This window comes from Dryas octopetala, chromosome 3 (assembly GCF_963921425.1).
Source record: "Dryas octopetala chromosome 3, drDryOcto1.1, whole genome shotgun sequence".
Lineage (NCBI taxonomy): Eukaryota > Viridiplantae > Streptophyta > Magnoliopsida > Rosales > Rosaceae > Dryas > Dryas octopetala.
This window is the reverse complement of record NC_141368.1, coordinates 20,066,614-20,085,486: the sequence shown is the minus strand read 5'-3', so window position 1 is coordinate 20,085,486 and position 18,873 is coordinate 20,066,614. Positions and strand designations below refer to the sequence as shown.

The 18,873-nt window shown below is 35.6% G+C and overlaps 1 protein-coding gene across 1 annotated transcript; it reads right to left on the bottom strand.

Annotated features, from left to right (window-relative positions):
- Positions 1–16,116: 16,116 nt before the first annotated feature.
- On the bottom strand, positions 16,117–17,610 carry LOC147291677 (uncharacterized). The gene is made up of 3 exons (XM_086236002.1): positions 17,237–17,610; positions 16,654–17,138; positions 16,117–16,520 (listed from the first exon to the last, which is right to left on the bottom strand). The coding sequence occupies exons 1-3, from the start codon at positions 17,608–17,610 to the stop codon at positions 16,153–16,155; spliced, it is 1,227 nt and encodes a 408-aa protein (XP_086092128.1). The 3' UTR covers positions 16,117–16,152.
- Positions 17,611–18,873: the final 1,263 nt, after the last annotated feature.

Below are 18,873 nucleotides of genomic sequence, written 5' to 3'. Positions count from 1 at the left end.
AAATTAATTGGATCAAGCTAATCAGAGAAGGTTAAACAATGGGTTAATTTGGAATTTTGGAATTTTGCAAGGATGGTTTTTGATTTTCGATGGGATGAAGATAATCCCATATACAGTAAGTGTGTATTTCGGCATTTTTTATGTTGTTTCAAGGCATTATGCTTATGTTTTGTTTGTTTGCTTGCTTGTTGAGAATCTTTTGTCTGAAAATGATGGTAGTGTTTTCTATGGGGTACATCGATCATTCTTTATTCTCCATGGCCTACCACCTTTAGGGTTTTTTACTATTATGTGATCCTCAATGTTTGTTTGTTTCTTGGTTGCTCTCGATGGTCTACCACTAAATTGATGAGAATATATATTATATGCTGGAGTTACATTTATTTTGATTTTTTGAACACATGGGTCTGCTGTACTCCAAATTAATGTATTTTGAGCATTGGTAGTTGAACATTCAAGGTTGGTACTGAATAAACTTTTGATCGATTTACATTTTTGTTTGTCTTAAATTGCCATATGGTCATTAATTTGGTACTTAATTTAACATTTTGAAGGGTATTTTTAGTTTACCTTTATGTTGTTGAAATTTGGTACTTATGTTGTTTTATAGTACTTTATTTTATTTCCTAATATCTTTATGTTATTGAAATTGATATCTTTATACTTATGCTACTTATGTTGGTACTTAATTGTGTGATTGATTTCAAATACATGTTGTGGTGAAGAATGTGTTACTTAAACAGCTAGTTATTATTTGTAGGTGATCCTGATGAGCTTACAATGGAAACTCACAATGGGGGTGACATTACTGATAGGGTTTATAAAGGGGGGGGGGGGATGTGTGTTTCCTAGACTATCTTTCAGCAAAACTTTTGTATTTATTAGACCTTATGAAAATTGGTGATGAGTTTGGATATCAAGTAAACATGAAAAAGATTGAGCCCGAGAAGTGTAGTATATACTATAAGGTTCATAACCTCAATGGGCCAGAAGGCCTAGTTTATGTTGGATCTAACAGAGAGGTACTTAGAATGGTTGTTAGTGTACCAGCCAACAGGATTGTAGTTGTGTACTTAACAGATCCAAATCCAGTAAGAAATGAGCATGAGAGTCAGTTATCTACTGTGTGGCCTATTTTGCATGGTCCAAAGTATAGTTTACAGATAGATGAGGTTGACACTCTCAACTTATTAACACAGGTCTTTGTGTCTGAGAACAAGGTTGATCAACATGCAGCTATGCAGGTTATAGAAGATGGTGGTAAAGATGATGAAGATGTTGACAATGCAAATGGTGGTAAGGGTGATGGTGGTGAATATGAGGGAAATGATGAACAAACCAAGTTAGGGTGTTTAGAACAGGGTGATGACCATGCATATGAAGGGGATGATGAGCATAGTGATGAGCAGATTGATGTGCAGTGGTGATGAGCAGGCTGATGGGCAGTCTGACGAGCATGGTGATGATGAGGCTAATGAGCATGGTGATGAGCAGGGTGATGTGCATGTTGATGAGCATGGTGATGAGTAGGTTGATGATGAAGAGTTTGTGGTAATGAATATGAGTATTCTGGTGATGATGATGCTATGTTTTCTGCCAATGTTGAACCTGAAATTGATCATGTGACTGCTACTAATGATGCACGGGAAATTTCAGTTGATTGTAATGACTCTGATTACCTAGAGAGTCTGAGTGAGTCTTCATCCGACAATGAATGTGAAAGGAGGATTAAAAGAAAGCTGCCAAAGTTCAAGGTATTCAATAGAGAGACGTATAGATTTAAAAAATCATGTTATGGAAATAGGGCAGCAATTCCCTAACAAGGGTAATGCTATTGAATTCATTAAAAAATGGGTGATTGTGAATGATATGATGTTAAAGTTTGTAAAGAATGATAATATAAGGTTGAATGCTGTATGTATAAGCACTAAGGTTGTCATTCCAGGTTAGATCGGTGCAATCTCAAATGTGGTGGTTCTGATACATAGGTTATCAAGAAATTGCAGTTGGAGCATCAATGTACCAAAGTAGGAATGGTGAGGCATGCAGATGCAAATTGGGTTGTTGATAGATATGTTGATCGAGAGACTAAGATTAGATTCAAACTAGTCTTTATCAAGCTTTCAAAGCCAAGTTAGGAAGGATTATGATATAAATGTCTCAAGGAACAAGGTGTACAGAGCTAAGAGGAAGGGTCATGTTGTGAATGCAAGCTATTATGTGGAGCAGTATGCTAGGCTCAATGACTATGCAGTTGAGTTGTTGAGAACCAATAAAGGGTCCACAGTCAAAATAAGTTCAAGGGAGGAGGGTGGCAAAAGGGTATTTCAAATTGTTTGGATACACGTAGGGATAAGTTCTTAAATGCAGGCATACCAGGTTGATGAGTGCCACATCAAAGGCCCATATCTAGGTCAGATATTGACAGTAGTTGGTGTAGATCCCAACAATGGTTTATTCCCTGTTGCATATGCTATTGTAGATATTGAAAACAATAGCTCATGAATGTGGTTTCTAAAGCTTCTAATAGAAGACTTGAAGATTTAAAATGGACCTCATTGGGTTTTTATGAGTGATAAACAAAAGGGTTTGGTTCCAGCCATAAAAACCCTTTTACCCTTTTACCCACAGTTGAACACAGGATGTGTGTCAGACATTTGCATAATAACTTCAAACTTAAGTATTTCGGGCTTGCATTGAAGAATTTCTTGTAGGCAGAGATGGAAGACATGGCAACTTGTGAACCATGGTGAAAGACAAAGATGCCTCCTATTAGGCTGCTTGAAGAAATTAGACAGTAACTGACGTTAAGGATGACGGTTCACAACAATGGATAAGATGAATGTCATGTAGGCCCATATCCAGGTCAGATATTGACAGCAGTTGGTGTAGATCCCAACAATGGTTTATTCCATGTTGCATATGCTATTGTGGAAATTGAAAACAAGAGCCCATGAATGTGGTTTCTAGAGCTTATAATGGAAGACTTGAAGATTGAAAATGGATCTCACTAGGTTTTTATGAGTGATAAACAAAAGGGTTTGGTTTCAGCCATAGAAACCCTTTTACCCACAGTTGAACACATGATGTGTGTCAGACATTTGCATAATAACTTCAAACTTAAGTATCTCAGGCTTGCATTGAAGAATGTCTTGTAGGCAGAGATGGAAGACAGGGCAACTAGTGAACCATGGTGGAAGACATAGATGCCTCCTATTAGGCTACTTGTAGGAATTAGAAGCATCCTATTAGTCTAAGAATACTCAAGATAATGGAGAAGAGAAAAATTGATACAAGCATGTGCAGCCCTGAAATTGCAGGAGATAGACTCTAAGAGGTTCAAACCATGCATGAGACCACTATATGTGTGGATCTTAGGCAGTGGGTAACAATTAAGTGCAGTAAATATGGGCAGAAGGGTCATAACACCAAAACTTGTGGAAGAGACATTGGTAGCTCTACAAATCATGTACTTTCGCACCCTATCAAATTTTTGTTTGTTTGTTTAAAAAATGGTCCAAACTGTGATGTGTTTTTGTGTGGCACTTGAACAGGCCCAAGACCAAGCTCCTCAAGCCTAAGACCAACCTCAACATGCCCAAGGCCAGGCTCCACAGCCCCAGGTCCAACATCAACCTCAGAATGCAATGCTAATTACTTAACTCATTATGTAGTAATAATGAATGGTAGTTGATGTTGAACATGACACCAGTTTTGTGAAAATTGGTTTATTTTGACAGATGACAAGAGGGAGAGGGAGAGAGAGAGGGAGAGGTAGACTTAAGGGAAGAAGGATGGGAAGATCTAGAGGTGTTGAGTCATCACATGCTTCTTTCTCTATGACAGTGAGCCTTGGAAAGAGGTTCAAATCTCCTGCCACAAGGGTAGAGTCTAGAAGGATTAGGGCTTCATGAAGGTTGGAACTTGGAGATGAAGTGCATTTTGTGTATTTTGGAGTGGATGTGTATCTTGCAGGTATCTTTGATGTAGATGTGTATCTTGCAGGCCTTTGAATTTTATCCTTGCTGATTTGTGTATTTTGATGGCCTTACAAACATGTTAAATTGTATTTTATTACTAGCAAAAAAATAATTGTGTATTTTTATGACTACAAGGGTTTGTCCAACATGTTTGATGTATTTAATTACACACATTAAAGTCTCCAATTCATGGTAGTCTCAATGTAATGATGTTCAATTTATATGGTTGAATTTGATGGAGGCTTATTTGATGGTAGCCTAAAAAATATGGTTTATTTGACTTTATGGTTCAGGTGGCTGGTTTATCTTAATTGCATATATAGCTCATCGTAGCTCAAAATATGAAATGCATGTCCTGGTTTGTCCAATTCTAATTCTTTCTTTTTTTGTTGTTCATGCATACCTCAAAATAGTGGAGTAGCATTCTCTTAAATGGTTGAATTCTCTTAAATGGTTATATTATCTTAAAATTGTTTAATTATCTTTTAGGCTATAAGGCTCTATCTCCAACACCTCTCGTAGCGGAGCTATCTGCCAAAGCTAGAAAAAACTAGCCCGTCTCTTTTCCTCATTCATCTCCATCAAATTCAGAACAAAATATAATAAAACTCCACCAAATGGTTGAATTAAGAAAATGCATGAATATGGTTATGCATTATATGTTATAATTCAACCTCAGCATAAAGTTAAAGATGGCAGCTCCATTTGGGAATTTTTTTAAAAAATAACATCTACTTTGGGGTCAATATTAATTTAAGACACCAGTTTGAGTTTGTGTTAGTGTAGGACACATATTTAAGATTTTTGTTAGTGTGAGGTAATCCGTCAACTCCGTTAAGTATTCCATTAAAATGAAAGATAATTTGGTCATTTTATATTTAAAAACAAATAAAAACTAAAAAAAACTAAAAAGCAAAAAGGCTACTACTAAAAACCTAAAAAGATTAATACTAAAAATAAATCAAAATATTTAAAACTAATTTTTTTTAGAATTACAAAAGATTAAAACTGAAAATATTAAAATTTAAATAAAAAAAGATTAAAATTGAAAAAAAAAAACACAAAAAGAATTAAACTCTCTCTATCTATATGTGTCTTTTTTTTTTTTTGCTCTCTCTCTCTCTCTCGGATGGTGACTCTAAGATGACAAGTAAGCAAAGAGAAAAACAGAGTCGATCATATCGAATAGGAGGGGGGTTGCGACTGGGACGGGACTGGGTGAAGGGGGTTGCGACGGGGCCAGGGCTGGGTTGGAGGGGGTGCGATGTTGCTGAGTTGGGGAGGTGGTGGGCAGTGCCGGCTAAGGCCTAAGGGGACCAAGGCACAGGCCTAGGGCCACAAATTGGGAAAGGCCTCACATATCCATCAGTCTACTACTTTACTATTGAAAAAAACAAATTTATAATGACATAAAAATTTTTGTAATGGAAGCCTAAAAGCCTCCATCTTTTTCTCTATGAAAAAAATAATAATTTTAGGCCTAATGCTATTGTGGAAGCCTAGTAGCCTACATACCTAGCTACAACCTACAATTAACGTTGCACACATACAATTAATGCTAATTGCTGCACCTGCACGCCTACAATTAAGCCATCAGTGATCATACTCTACATTTGTTGTCTATTCCTTATTTCTAGCCATTGGACTTTCAAACTCTCGTCTCTCGTCTCTCTCTCTCTCTCTCTCTCTCTCTCTCTCTATTCTCTTGAATCTCTTCTCTATTCTTGACTCTCTGTCTTTCAGTCTATCTAGTCTCTAATAGTCTCAATCTTCAAACTCAATAGTCAAAGACTCATTAGGATAACTCATAACTGGTAAGTTTCTCTTAATTTTTGATAATTGTCAATTTGTTATTCAATTTTTGAATTCGAATTGTTCAAAATTAGTGTGTAAATGTGTAATGATATGATTTTAATTTTATACTAAGCTAAGATTTTTTATGACAATACCTGTAACTGTCGCTTCTACAGAGCGAAACTTTTCAAAATTAAAACTAATAAAAACTTATTTACGGTCAACTATGTCACAAGAAAGATTAAATGAGTTAGCAATGTTATCTATTGAAAATTTTTTGGTAAAACAACTTGAATATAAAAATTTAATCACTAATTTTGCATCTTAAAAAGCAAGAAGATTGATTTTTCAATGATTTTTTTAAAAAAAATATTTTTGAATAATATATTTGGAAAGTCTCTGTGTACTTTTGCCTTAGGCCTCACTTTTCATAAGCCGCCACTGGTGGTGGAGCAGGTTGGGTGGGGAAGATGAAGAGAGAGAAGGGGGAGGTTGGGGTCGCGCCGGATCTGAGTTGGGTTAGTGCAATCCCAAATCTGATGCACCTTAAAAAAAAAAAAACATTTATTTTTTATTTTGAAATGTTACTTTTTTTAGTTTTAAACTTTTTAATGATTTTTTTCCTCCAAAAAATTTTTGATTTTTTTTAGTAGTAAACTTTTTTATTTTATCTTTTTTTAAAAAATATGAAATAACCAAATTATCCTTTATTTAGATGGAAAATGTAACAGAGTTGACGAATTGTCTCACACTAACATAAATCTTAAATATGTGTCATAAATTAACACAAACTCAAACTGGTATCCTAAATTAAGATTGACCTCAAAGTATGTAACCTGTTTGAATATTTTTCCCGCTCCATTTCAATACAAACCATATATGTTCATCATAGATGAACTTGCTTCCATAAGATTATAGAGAACATTCCACATCTACCTATATGCTTTTACCAAACACAAAAAGATCGACTACTAAAATAAATTACTTTACTCATACACACATCCACATCAAACCATCTCAAAACAAAGAATTTCCTAAAACAAAGAATTCCAACCAACCCAAACCATAGCATACCTACACTCACCCCCACCCCAAAGTGTTATTTCATCATCATCGTCAGTATGAAGAAAACCCAAGACACCATCAAACTTTGCGAGCCAATTTCAATTCCTCTTCTTGTGGATCTATCATTTTAAGCAATTTCGAAATCACTTGCCTAGAACGTGCGCACATAGGAGGGTCCAACCAGTTCCACAAGTCACATCCTCAATTTCGCTGCAAAATCAACCAATTTTCACCCATACAAAGAAATACCTATTACCTTTAATCGAAAAATTACCTTAAATCAAGCAATATTCACCCACGCCACCACAAAGACCCATTACCCATACTTACCTTCAGTATTGAACATGCCTCAAATCTTCTTCCCGGATTCGCATCAGTCCAGCTGGTTCTTATCAGCATAAGCCTCCCACAATGACAAACCTTTCTAGTGGAGTGTAGGGGCTGTGAGTTGAAGAGTTTGAGTTGGACGACATATTGATCGAAAATATGGAGAGTTTTTGGTCCTCCTTTAACCTATCTGGTGGGTTATATAGAAAAGAAGAGAGGATGAGTTTTTGGCTAGGATGTCTCAAAGTAATAGCGGGAGGAAGTGTTTTTTATGTGCAGAGGTTAGATTATATTAATGTCTCAGTGAAATTACGTTGTACCCTCAACAAAAGCCTATGTGTGCGGCATGTGACAAAAATAGACGGGCATTAGCCCAAAAGTGATGAAATGGACTACATTGGGACACATCAATTAAAAATTTGGTTGGAGTGAGACAAAAATTAGATCGTGGATCAGTATGGGAACATGTTAAAAGTAAGTGGACTAATGGTGCTTTTACTCTATTTTTTTAAAAGGTTTTTATATTTTATCTATCTGAATTTTGAGTTCGATCTCACTTCATTGTCTAAACAAAATTGTGTCAATTTATCACCTAAATTAAAAATTTGTTGCAATATGCTACCTTTGGCTCATTCCAACTAACTTATGTTAAAAATAAAAGTGTTTTGGTCTTTTCAGGTTTTTATTGTTAGATAAAAACTATTTTTTTACATTTTACTCGCTTTCTTGCAATATAAAATTGACTTGAAAACACCTTTTTTTTTTTTTTAACAAAAGCTTAGATGGAATGAATTCGAGATGGTACATTGTAACAAATTTTTAATTCAGGTGGTTAATTTACACAATTGTTTTTTTAAGTGGTAAAGTAAAATCAAGCTTAAAGTTCAAGTAAGTAAAGTGTAATACACCCATTTTTTAAAGATGTTCTTCTCATGCTAATAGACTAAACAAGGTTGATGGGCTTTTTCTTGGTCAAAAAAAAAAAAAAAGGTTGATGGGCTTTGGCCGAGAAGACAGTAATAGTTTAACCATTGAAATACTTTCAGAATTGCTTGTATTTTCTCAATTGGCTTATTCACACCTATGTCTTCTGAAAATTAGACTTTTTCTCATTTTGCCCCTTTAAACTTAAATTGTCGCACTTTGTCACTCGAACTTTACAAGCTATTGTAACTTGCTCTATTCCGTCAAGTCCGTCATGAGTTCCGTCAAAATAGCTGACGTGACTCTTACGTGGATGTGTCTTTTGGTATGTAAGACACCAAGTGTACAAAAAATTAATAAAAAATGATTTTAAAACTTAAAACAAAAATTAAAACTTAATTAAAACTTAATTTTTAATCAAATTTTAAAACTAAATAATTAAAAATTAAAAAGTTCAGATCCCCCACCCCAAATCCAGCTGCCGGCCCTCCATTGGCGGCTCCTCTTCCGAGCCAACCACTGCATCCCACCAACCTGCCTCTCCTCTCTCTCTCTCTCTCTCTCTCTCTCTCTCTCTCTCTCTCTCGTCACTACCCAAATTGGAGTCGCTTACCAGAGGCCGGCGACTTCCGTAATCAGCGACTTACCCGAAGGCCAACAATTGACTGTGCATCACATTTCCTAATCAAGTAATGAGTCACAAGCTCCTCGTCCGTCAGGTGGCAACTCCAGCTCTGATTGCTCACTCCTCATTCCCATTGATTTGAATCTCTTGCTTAAGATCTCAATTTGATGCTTTTTTTTCTTCTTGTTTGTTGTGGGAACGACTGGGCATACAAGACACCAAAGGCTTATGTATACAATAAAGGACTGGTTTGGATTTGAATCTGGGCAGAGACGAAAGAGAAAGAGAAGGAGAGAGGGGAAGAGAGAGAAAGAGACACACACAGAGAGGGAGGGGAGGCTGGCCGGTGGCTGGGTGGGGTGCTGCGTCGGAAAGAGTAGTCGCTAGTGCTGGGGCCGGCGACTGAGTGGGTGGGTTGAGATTTTTCTATTTTGTTTTGTATTTCATTTTTTATAAATTATTTCATTTTTCTTTTTAAATTTTAGTTTTTTTTAATTTAAGTGTAAAATATTTTTTATTGAAAACAGTTTTTTTTTTTTAATTTAACTCATTTATTTTTGGGTTTTTTTTTAAAAGTCCAATTATAAAATAGCAATGATTGTGCGGCCCAGTTGCAAAAATGTGGTACTAACGTGGCCCACTTTTAAAATGGCCCAGAAGACTCGTAACAAAAACTATTAAAAAGCAGCAAATTTACGGGCCCTGCCACCGGTTCCTTTAACTATCCGTTAATTGCCATAACTGCAATTAACCTCTTTAAACCGTATTAGCAGATGATTATAAAAAAATAACGAATCAAAGAGCCTTCTGGAATCAAAAACACCAAGAACAAAAACCGTCTTCGATTGCCTTGAAGAATAAAAAACCACAGACCTATTCTGAACGAGAGATTCAAGCAAAGAGAAACAAAACCTAGTAGCTACTGACCATCATTGTCGAGGAAGAAGAAGAAGCGACACCCAATTTCTACCTCAATAGCTACTGACTTCCAGGTACAATTTCTTCTACAAAACATTATATATTGAACCGAGTACCAAAAACAATTTTCAACGAAAAACCTAGACCCATTTCAATGAAAGACAGTATTGTCAATATCTACTAATAGCCATAAACCGATTTCGATATTTACTAAAAGGTTGTTTTTTAATGGTTTTCCAGACCCATTCTCGAAAAGATATCCGAGCAGAGAGAAAGGAAACCCTAATAACTACTGACCAACATTGTCCAAGAAGAAGAAGAAGAAGCTAGCTCAATAAAACATTGAAGAAGAAGAAGAATATTGGGTTGCTTGGTAATATATGCCATTGTCTGGTTAAATTGCTTATGTTTATGTAAGATTCCCATATGTCAAATACGTGAGATTCTAATTGATCTATATGCATATGGTAGTCGTCTAATTGATATAGATTAATATCTAATTTGTGAGATTCTAATTGTTACTGGCTGGTAGTAACAATTAGAATTTCACAAATTAGATATTGGCACTGTCTATGCAGATTTTCCAATAACAAATACATGGGATTCTAATTGTTACTGGATGGTAGTAACAATTGGAATATCACAAATTAGATATGTCCACTGCCTATGTATTACCACTGCCTATGTATTACACATTTTCTTTGAATTGGAGACTAGGGCATTGGGTTAGACTTAAAAACAGTGTTGCATTTGAATTGTTACTGAGGAAAAAGAGTGAGGATTCTTAGGATTGAAAAGTGGAGGAAGTGGGCTTGTTAGAGGTAGCCAAATACGTGGGATTCTGATTGTTACTGGCTGGTAGTAACAATTGGAATCTCACAAATTAGATATTGGCACTGCCTATGCAGATTTTCCAATGACAAATATGTGGGAGTCTAATTGTTACTGGCTGGTAGTAACAATTAGAATCTCACATTTGGTAGTAACTATCTGCTTTTTTGCAACCATATTGCAGGATTCAAAGAAAATGACAACAAAAAAGGCAATAACAAGTGCAAAAGAAAAAAGGATTATACCAAAACAATCCGAAAAAATTCAGTACAGGTGCAACATGGTTGCATTGCAAAGTACTATGGACAAAATTAAAGATGACCTGACTGCCAAGGCATACGAGAAGCTACAGAAAACACCTTTCTGGCCACTTATAAATGCATTTCGCAATGAAATGATGGGAAGCAACCTTGTGAAATCAGACGACGGTGTTGGATTCTTCATCCAAGCATACAACAAGGAAACAGAGAAGTTCCATTTTGGTAAGAAGGAAATAGAACTTACAACAAGTGACATTGTTGATTTATTTGGGCTGCCAGAATTGGGAAATGAAGTTCTCTTGACAAAAAAGGTTTCAAGAAATCCAAGTTCATTACATATCACTTTATGGATGATGAACAAAGGATAAATAGAATCTCAGTGCAAAATGCTCTCTATAAAGCAGTAGAGGAAGGAAAACAACCTCAGACACTAGCAGGGAATCAGAAAACTTCAAGGAAGAGAAGACTGAAAGACAACAGTGACGATGTTGTACGTCTGATAATTTTGTACCTGTTGGCTACTTTCCTATTCCCAAACTCTGGATACCACCTTGGTTGGGACTTGGTCAAGCATGCTGAAGACTTGGATGAAATGGTACATAAAGCATGGGCAAAGGGAGTGCATGATTACTTGTACAAATCATTGTGCAAAGACAGTAAATCAATGGCTGGTTGTGTTGTTGCCATACTGGTAAGCACTAAACTGAATTCATTAAATATGAATGTATTATTTTAGACACTATGTTTAACCATTTTTGTACGATTTTTCTCTTTGATGAATTCCAGTATTGGATATGCAAAAAGACAAACATCATTAATCCAATCAAGGGCAGAGAGGAGGAAACTCCTAGCATAGTCAAATGGGATCTGGATGATCTCAACCTCAAGTTGAAACATTACAGACTTGAAGACTTTGAGATAAAAAGCAAAACAAAACATAGTTACTTTATACTAGTAACTATTTTCAAAACCAAAATACTAACAATCTTCATTTTAAATTGTGAAGAACATGTTTGATGATGAAGAAAGAGGGGAGAAACCAACTAATGAGGAAACATGCCGGTTAGGAGACACATAAGAATCGGAAGAAGATAAAGATCCACAACCGACACTCCAAGATTGGTTAGATAAAAAAGACAAAGAGGAGGAAATGGAAGTAGAACCGTCACTCGAAGCTTGGGTAAGAATTCAAAAATAACAAAACGCCACTGCATATTTATTGTGCATGTTTGTTGTATAAGTTGCCACTATTAGACAATAACAAACACCAGAAAACTAGAAATTGCCACTGCCTATGCATATTTCTTAATTGTTATGTATATGTCATACTTTCTTTTATTCTGTGTCTTTTATGAGCAACCAAACAGTAGCAAAAATGTGAGATTCTAATTGTTACTTACAGGTAGTAACAATTAGAATTTCTCATATTGGAGTGCCTATTTCCTACTGTCAAATATGTGGGATTCTAATTGTTACTTACAGATAGTAACAATTGGAATTTCTCATATTGGAGTGCCTATTTTCTACTGTCAAATATGTGGGATTCTAATTGTTACTTATAGGTAGTAACAATTGAAATTTCTCATATTGGTGTGTCTATTTCTTACTGTCAAATATGTAGGATTCTAATTGATACTTCCAAATAGTAACAACTGGAATTTCACATTTCCGTTTGTAATAAAATGCCACTTTATCAAAGTAACAATATGGCAAACACTAATATTTTCTTTTATGCATGCAGTTAGACCGCTTTGAAAGTGAGCAAATCAGTAGAGGAGCAAATCAGTAGAGGGGATAAGAAGGATATGGAAGAATTCCGTAACATCTATGAAGAAGTCATAAAAGAATTAAAGACATGAGTGGTAAATGAAGATGAAGATGAAGATCACAATGAAGATTAAGATGAAGTCACAGGCAAAAAATTGATTAAACAACTCACCACTTACAATGCCATACTAGCTTGATGAGAAAAATGCTAGTTATTGGCAAATGGTTCTCACTGCAAAGGACGAAATTGGGAAACTCAAGAGTGACAATTATGAACTGAGTCAAGAAAATAAGAAATTGAAAATGATGAACAACAAAGTTAAGCAATTACTCAATGAAGAGAAAGAAAAGAGAAGAAGTGATATAGAACAAGTCCAAGAGGCCAAAACAAAATCACTCTTTGAAGAGATTGAGAAGGTGAAAGAAACAATTTCAAGACAGAAAAAGATGATTGAGAAGTTGGATAACAGTGGGAACATTGAGTGCCAAGCACAAAGGTCAGGCCCACTTGTCTCACCTGAAAGAGACGAGCAAATGGAAGGAGAGCATCCAGCTGAAGATTCTTTTGAGCATCAACATGAGCCTCAAGCTGCAAGGACTCCTCAACAAGGGCATACATCTAAAGACTCTTCTGAGCATCAAGATGAACCTTCACCATCTTTTGCCTTTGAGAATGCTGTCTCAGTTGAATTAACTCCCAATCAACCTGCAGAGCATCAACCTGAACAGTCTTCTCCTTGCCTTGCAATTGTACAATACTCAATGATGGGAAGGTTAAGGGAGAGAGAAGACAGAGTTAGGAAGGTTGATGATATATATGAATACAACTTTGAACCAAGGAAGAAGAAGAAAGCTGCAAGAAAAGACGTACCAGAATTGCCACCCAAAACAAGAAAGATAAAGACAATAGCTGAAAAAGGCAAAGGAAAAAGTGAACAACCAAACTTTGATTTGGACCTGGACCTGACCCAAGAAAATGATGACCTGACTCAGGAAGGTGATACAGACTTAACACTACATGCTACAAAAAGACCAAATCTTGAAAACATAATGTGGTCAAAGTATCCGGTCTTCAAATTATTGAATGAAAGAGTTCAACAACTCCTAATTGAATTTTGGACAAATGCCCCACACAAGTACTATTCCATTTTTATGTTGAATTTTAAAACACCTGATTGTCACTGCCAGACAGTAACAATAGCTTAAGCTACTGACACACACTGACTACAATATACTGTTTAATGCAGCACCTTACTATGGCAAAAAGGAGAAGGTGGAATCAGTGCAATCTCTAGACAAGATGTTCTAAACTTGATCATGGATAATGCAGTAGCAAATAATGTAAGACCAATTTCTACTTAACGTTATTGTAAACTACTTAACATTTAAATGTTGCATACCAGGTGATTGATGCATTTAGAGAACTACTGCAAGAGGAAATAGACATAATAGAATCTGAAACACCTGCAAAGTCAAGATTCCTCACAACCTTTGCTTCAGTAAGTTCATTTAAAACTTCATTACTCAAAATTAACCAAGACTTCATCATTGTTACTGACAGTCAGTGACAATTCAATAACATATTAAGGATGCAGAAGATGATCAGTTGGGGATAGAACAATTTCTTTTTGAACCTCTCCTTAATTGCCTGGGGAAGTTGGACAAGATATTCATCCCAATGGTCACTTCTGAAGCTTTTCATCACACACTACTTGTGATGGACAAGGATGTGGCAAATTGGCTTCACTTCAACCCCCTGAAGCAAAGAAGGATCGAGATGGATATATGCAACAAAAAAGCTCAAAGACTGGTATGAAATGTGTTTAAATTTCATAAAACTAAATTCTATGTACTTAAAGATTGATATGAAATGTGTATAAATTTTTAAGAACAATGTACTTTAAAATGCAGAAAGCGTGCGTGGACAGCTGGATCTATGTCATGCAGGAAGTAGCGGATAGTATTCGAGAATCAAGAATAAGAAGAAAGCTAAGCAAAAGAAGCACTGCAAGAGAGCTCAAATTCACTAAAGTTGAGCTCACAGATGACAATGAAGCAACACTCAGATGGTTGAAAGACTTCAACAATGACTACTAACTTCACCAATCTAAAATTTGTCCACAGCGGTCAGAGACATCGTAAGTCGTCTACCATATGCATATAGATCAATTTCAACAAAATTATTAAAAAAATAATCTTAAACTGATGCCATTCAATTTTATAATTTGCAGATTGGATTGTGGGGTCTTTGTCATGTATTATATAGACAAAGTTTCAAAAGAAGAGCTGAATAACAACAAAATCACAAAAAAAGACATTCAAAAGTTCAAAGCAAATATAATTGAAAGGTTCATTAACCATGAACAAAGCTGGACTTCACAGCAACTTCAATCCTTCAAGAAAATCTAGAACAAGGACTGATCACACTTTGTGCTATGCCGAAGAAAGACTTTACCTACTGCTTTTTTATGTTTTAAAATTCAAGTTTATGTATTTTTGTTTCAAACATATTGCAGAATTTTATTTCTATGTTGAACTATTTTGTCTTTTTTATATTGAATTTTAAAATACTTAACAGGTTGACACTGCCACACAATGGAACAATATGTGATTGCCACTGCCAGGCAGTAACAATATGTTATTGCCATTGCCAGACAGTAACAAATAACGTGATTAAAACAGTAACAAGGGAACCACAAAACATGCATGGACTTCACAAACCCATATTAAAACAAGCACAATAATTTAAAATCATAAGAATAACATAAACAAAAATTAAGAGATGAAAAAATATCATTTCCAAAAGCCAAAACAACATAGTAACAAAATGTTACTATGCAACAGTAACAAAAAATATCTATCCAAAATATCATTTACAAATGGGCTCCTATTAATCAAGTCACATATTGCCAATGCATGGAGGTGGCAATCATAAAATTTCCTCAATTGTTTAAAACCTATAAACCAATAAACTGTCAGGCAATACCATTATTACTAAAACCTAGAGCAACCATAAAACTAAATTGGCTCTCTACATGTCTTCCGATTATGACCATCAGGTTTTCCGCAGTGACTACACTTTCTGGCACGAGCAGCTTCTTCACGTATAGACTTCGACCTGTTTGTCTTTGGACTACCACAAGGTTTCTTAGTAATAGGAGACTGAACTATCATAGCATCTTGACTAAAATCATATAATGCCTGAGCAATATTTGAAACCGAAAAAATTAGAAACTCATAAGAACCCTTAAAAGACTCCGTCTTGAAATAACTGTCAATGAAACTATACATTGAAGCTCCATGTCTCTGAATGGCAACAAAAGCATGAGCACAAGGGAACCCTGAAACACACCACTTATGGCATGAACAAAGCTTCTTTTCCAAATCTACACACACAGTCACCTTTCCTTCAACTTGGTAGACATGAGATGAAGATCGAATCACCTTCCAGTGCAAACCACCTTTCCTTCAACGATTCTACCTCTATTTTTCGGTTTGCCATATTCTCCATCACTTTGGTTCTAATGTCTTCAATCATATCTAAAATGGGGAGGGACTTTAGCTCCAAAATCCAAAAATTAAATGACTCGGACACATTGTTGCACATTTCCCCATACCTGTTACCTTTAAAAAACGCATTAGACCATTTTTCATATGGTGCTTATGCCAAAAAGTCAATAGCAAGACGACCACCCTCTGCCTCCAGCTTCCCAGCAGATAAGTTAAATGCCTCCTCAGTACGTGCATAAGCACAACACATGAACAAATATAAAACCCTCTCACGCATATACTTATTGTGTGTTGTCGGATACCTATTTGCAAGGTTACGTTTCAAATGCTGAAAACAAAAACTATGAGGCCAACCCGGAAAAACAGTAGCAATAGCTTTGATGAGACCAGCATTCCGATCAGTAATGAAAGTAACTATCCGCTTTTGAGGAACCAAAACATCAGCCAACCTTTCCATGAACCACGTCCAATTATCTTCAGTCTCCGAATCCACAATTCCAAAGGCAAGAGGATAGAAACCTGCAAAAACAAAGCATTATAAGAATCTACTAACTGACAGTAGCAATTAAATCAGACAGTTTTAACACTTCAAATCAAAATGAAAACAAACCAAATTCACAAAATACGATCGCATTAAAAGCAAATAAATTACCTTCATTTTCGTTCTTTCCAGTAGCAGCAAGCAATTGGCCCTTGAACTTGTTTTTCAAAAAAGTACCATCAAGAAAAAGCATCGGCCTACATGCCATGAATCCCTTCTTGCAAGCACCAAAATAGATAAAGAGCTTCTGAAAACGTTGTGTCTCACCATCCACTTGCAATTTCGCATCATTACTCAATACCAAAGATTTCAAATACCAAACAAGCTGCTTGTACGATTCCTTGTCATCACCGTAAACAACATCTTTTCCCAACTCCTTAGCATACCAGGCAGTACGGTATGACACATCTAAACCATAGCTATTTTTAATGTCTTTCACAATATCAATTGGCCTCTTTTCAGGATTAGACCTAATATCATCAACGACAATACTTTTCACAACACGAGAAACCAATCTTTCAGACTTTGTTTCCCGAATCACACCATGACATGTGTGAACATTATCCAAATTCCTAATGTAAAAAGAACCATTGACTCTACAAAATACGCCTTTACATGCCAATGACAACCATCAGAAAGCTTCTTAAAGCACTCAGCATACACACGAGTTTTTTCATTTTTAATATATACAAACTTAAAACCCATCTCAATAGCATACTTGCAGAACGTCTCCCTAAACTTGATGACACCACCTTCAAATCTTTGATCAACACCTTCAATATGCCCTTCCCAAGCCTTGGTCAAATAAACCTTCTCCGCCTTAGCCTTATAACACCCTAGATAATCATTTTTAACAATTGCTGAATCACTTGTTGAAATCCCACCACTATCAGCAGAACACAAAGAATTGCTACTAGAACCACTGTCAGTAACAAAAATATCAACTATTTGTGCATTGAATAATGACAAATACGTAAACAACATCTTCAAGTCCTGATCATCTGCCAATACACATCCAGATTGACCGCCAAGAACATATTTCAACACAAACGAACCAATCTTCAACATACTAAACTTTGTGCAAATCAAATTGCACAAACCACAAAAACTCCAACTAACAGACAGTGGCAAAACCACAGTCTGAGAACAGTAAATAACCCTCGCAACAAAATTTGAATTCATAATACCTAAAAGAGCAAAAAAAATAAGCAAAACTAAAAAGTTACAAACATCCAGTAACAATAACAATAACAATTCAAACAGTACCAATTCTAATAACAATAACAATCACAATGAAAAAATAAAACAAAAGCCACACCCTAAAATCATTAATCAAAACAAAAAACAAACAGATTCTGAACGTAAAAATCTTCAATCGATGTAAAATTCCAAACATACAAAAATCAAAATCAAAATAACAATACAAAAACCATACTAGATGAAGCACAAACCGAGAGACAGAGAGCAAAAAACAAATAGATTCTGAATCGAAAATCTTCAATCAATCAATCTAAAATTCCAAAAATACAGAAATTGAAATCAAACAACAATACAAAACCCATACCAGATGAAGCACAAACCGAGAGAGAGAAAAAGAGAGATAAAGAGAGAGAGAAAGAGAGACAGACAGACAGATAGAGAGAGAGAGAGAGAGAGAGACAAAAACCATACCAGATCGAGTAAACCAAGCTCAGTTTTACGAGCAGAGACACAGAGCAACTATGATCGCGCGACATTCAAATATAACGATTTATAACAATAAGAGTAAAAATGGCATTTGAAAAAAAACAGTGGACCAGAAGAAAATTAAATGGGCTAGCAAAAAGGAAACTAGGCCAAAGTAGAAAACATAAAAATCACTAGGGCTGCAGAGGAAGCGCAAGCCCAAAATTGGGTGTTATAATCATTAACTTTTTATTTTTGTTTAATTCAATTTTTTTATTTTGTTTTGTGAACCTCATTGTTTTTGTTAATTGTTTATCCACATGGCATCTTAAATAATAGAGTCCATTAATTATAAGGTACTAACAAAGCAAAATATTAGCCAAAACCACTCAATCTATTTTTATTAACTTGCGGACACTATCTAAAAGCCCAAAATATAACATGCGGACACCTTCCATAAGAAACGCATCACAACCAAACCAACTACACAAATAGCCCAAAACTGATCTTCTTATTTTCTTTGCCAAATCGATCTCTTTCTTCAACTTTACCAAATCGACAATTGTTCATCTTCATTCAAAAGCATCGTTCTGCAACTGCAAGCCTGCAACTCCAATAAACTATAGTTTCAGTTCACTTTGCAGTTTCAGAAACTGCAGTTTCACT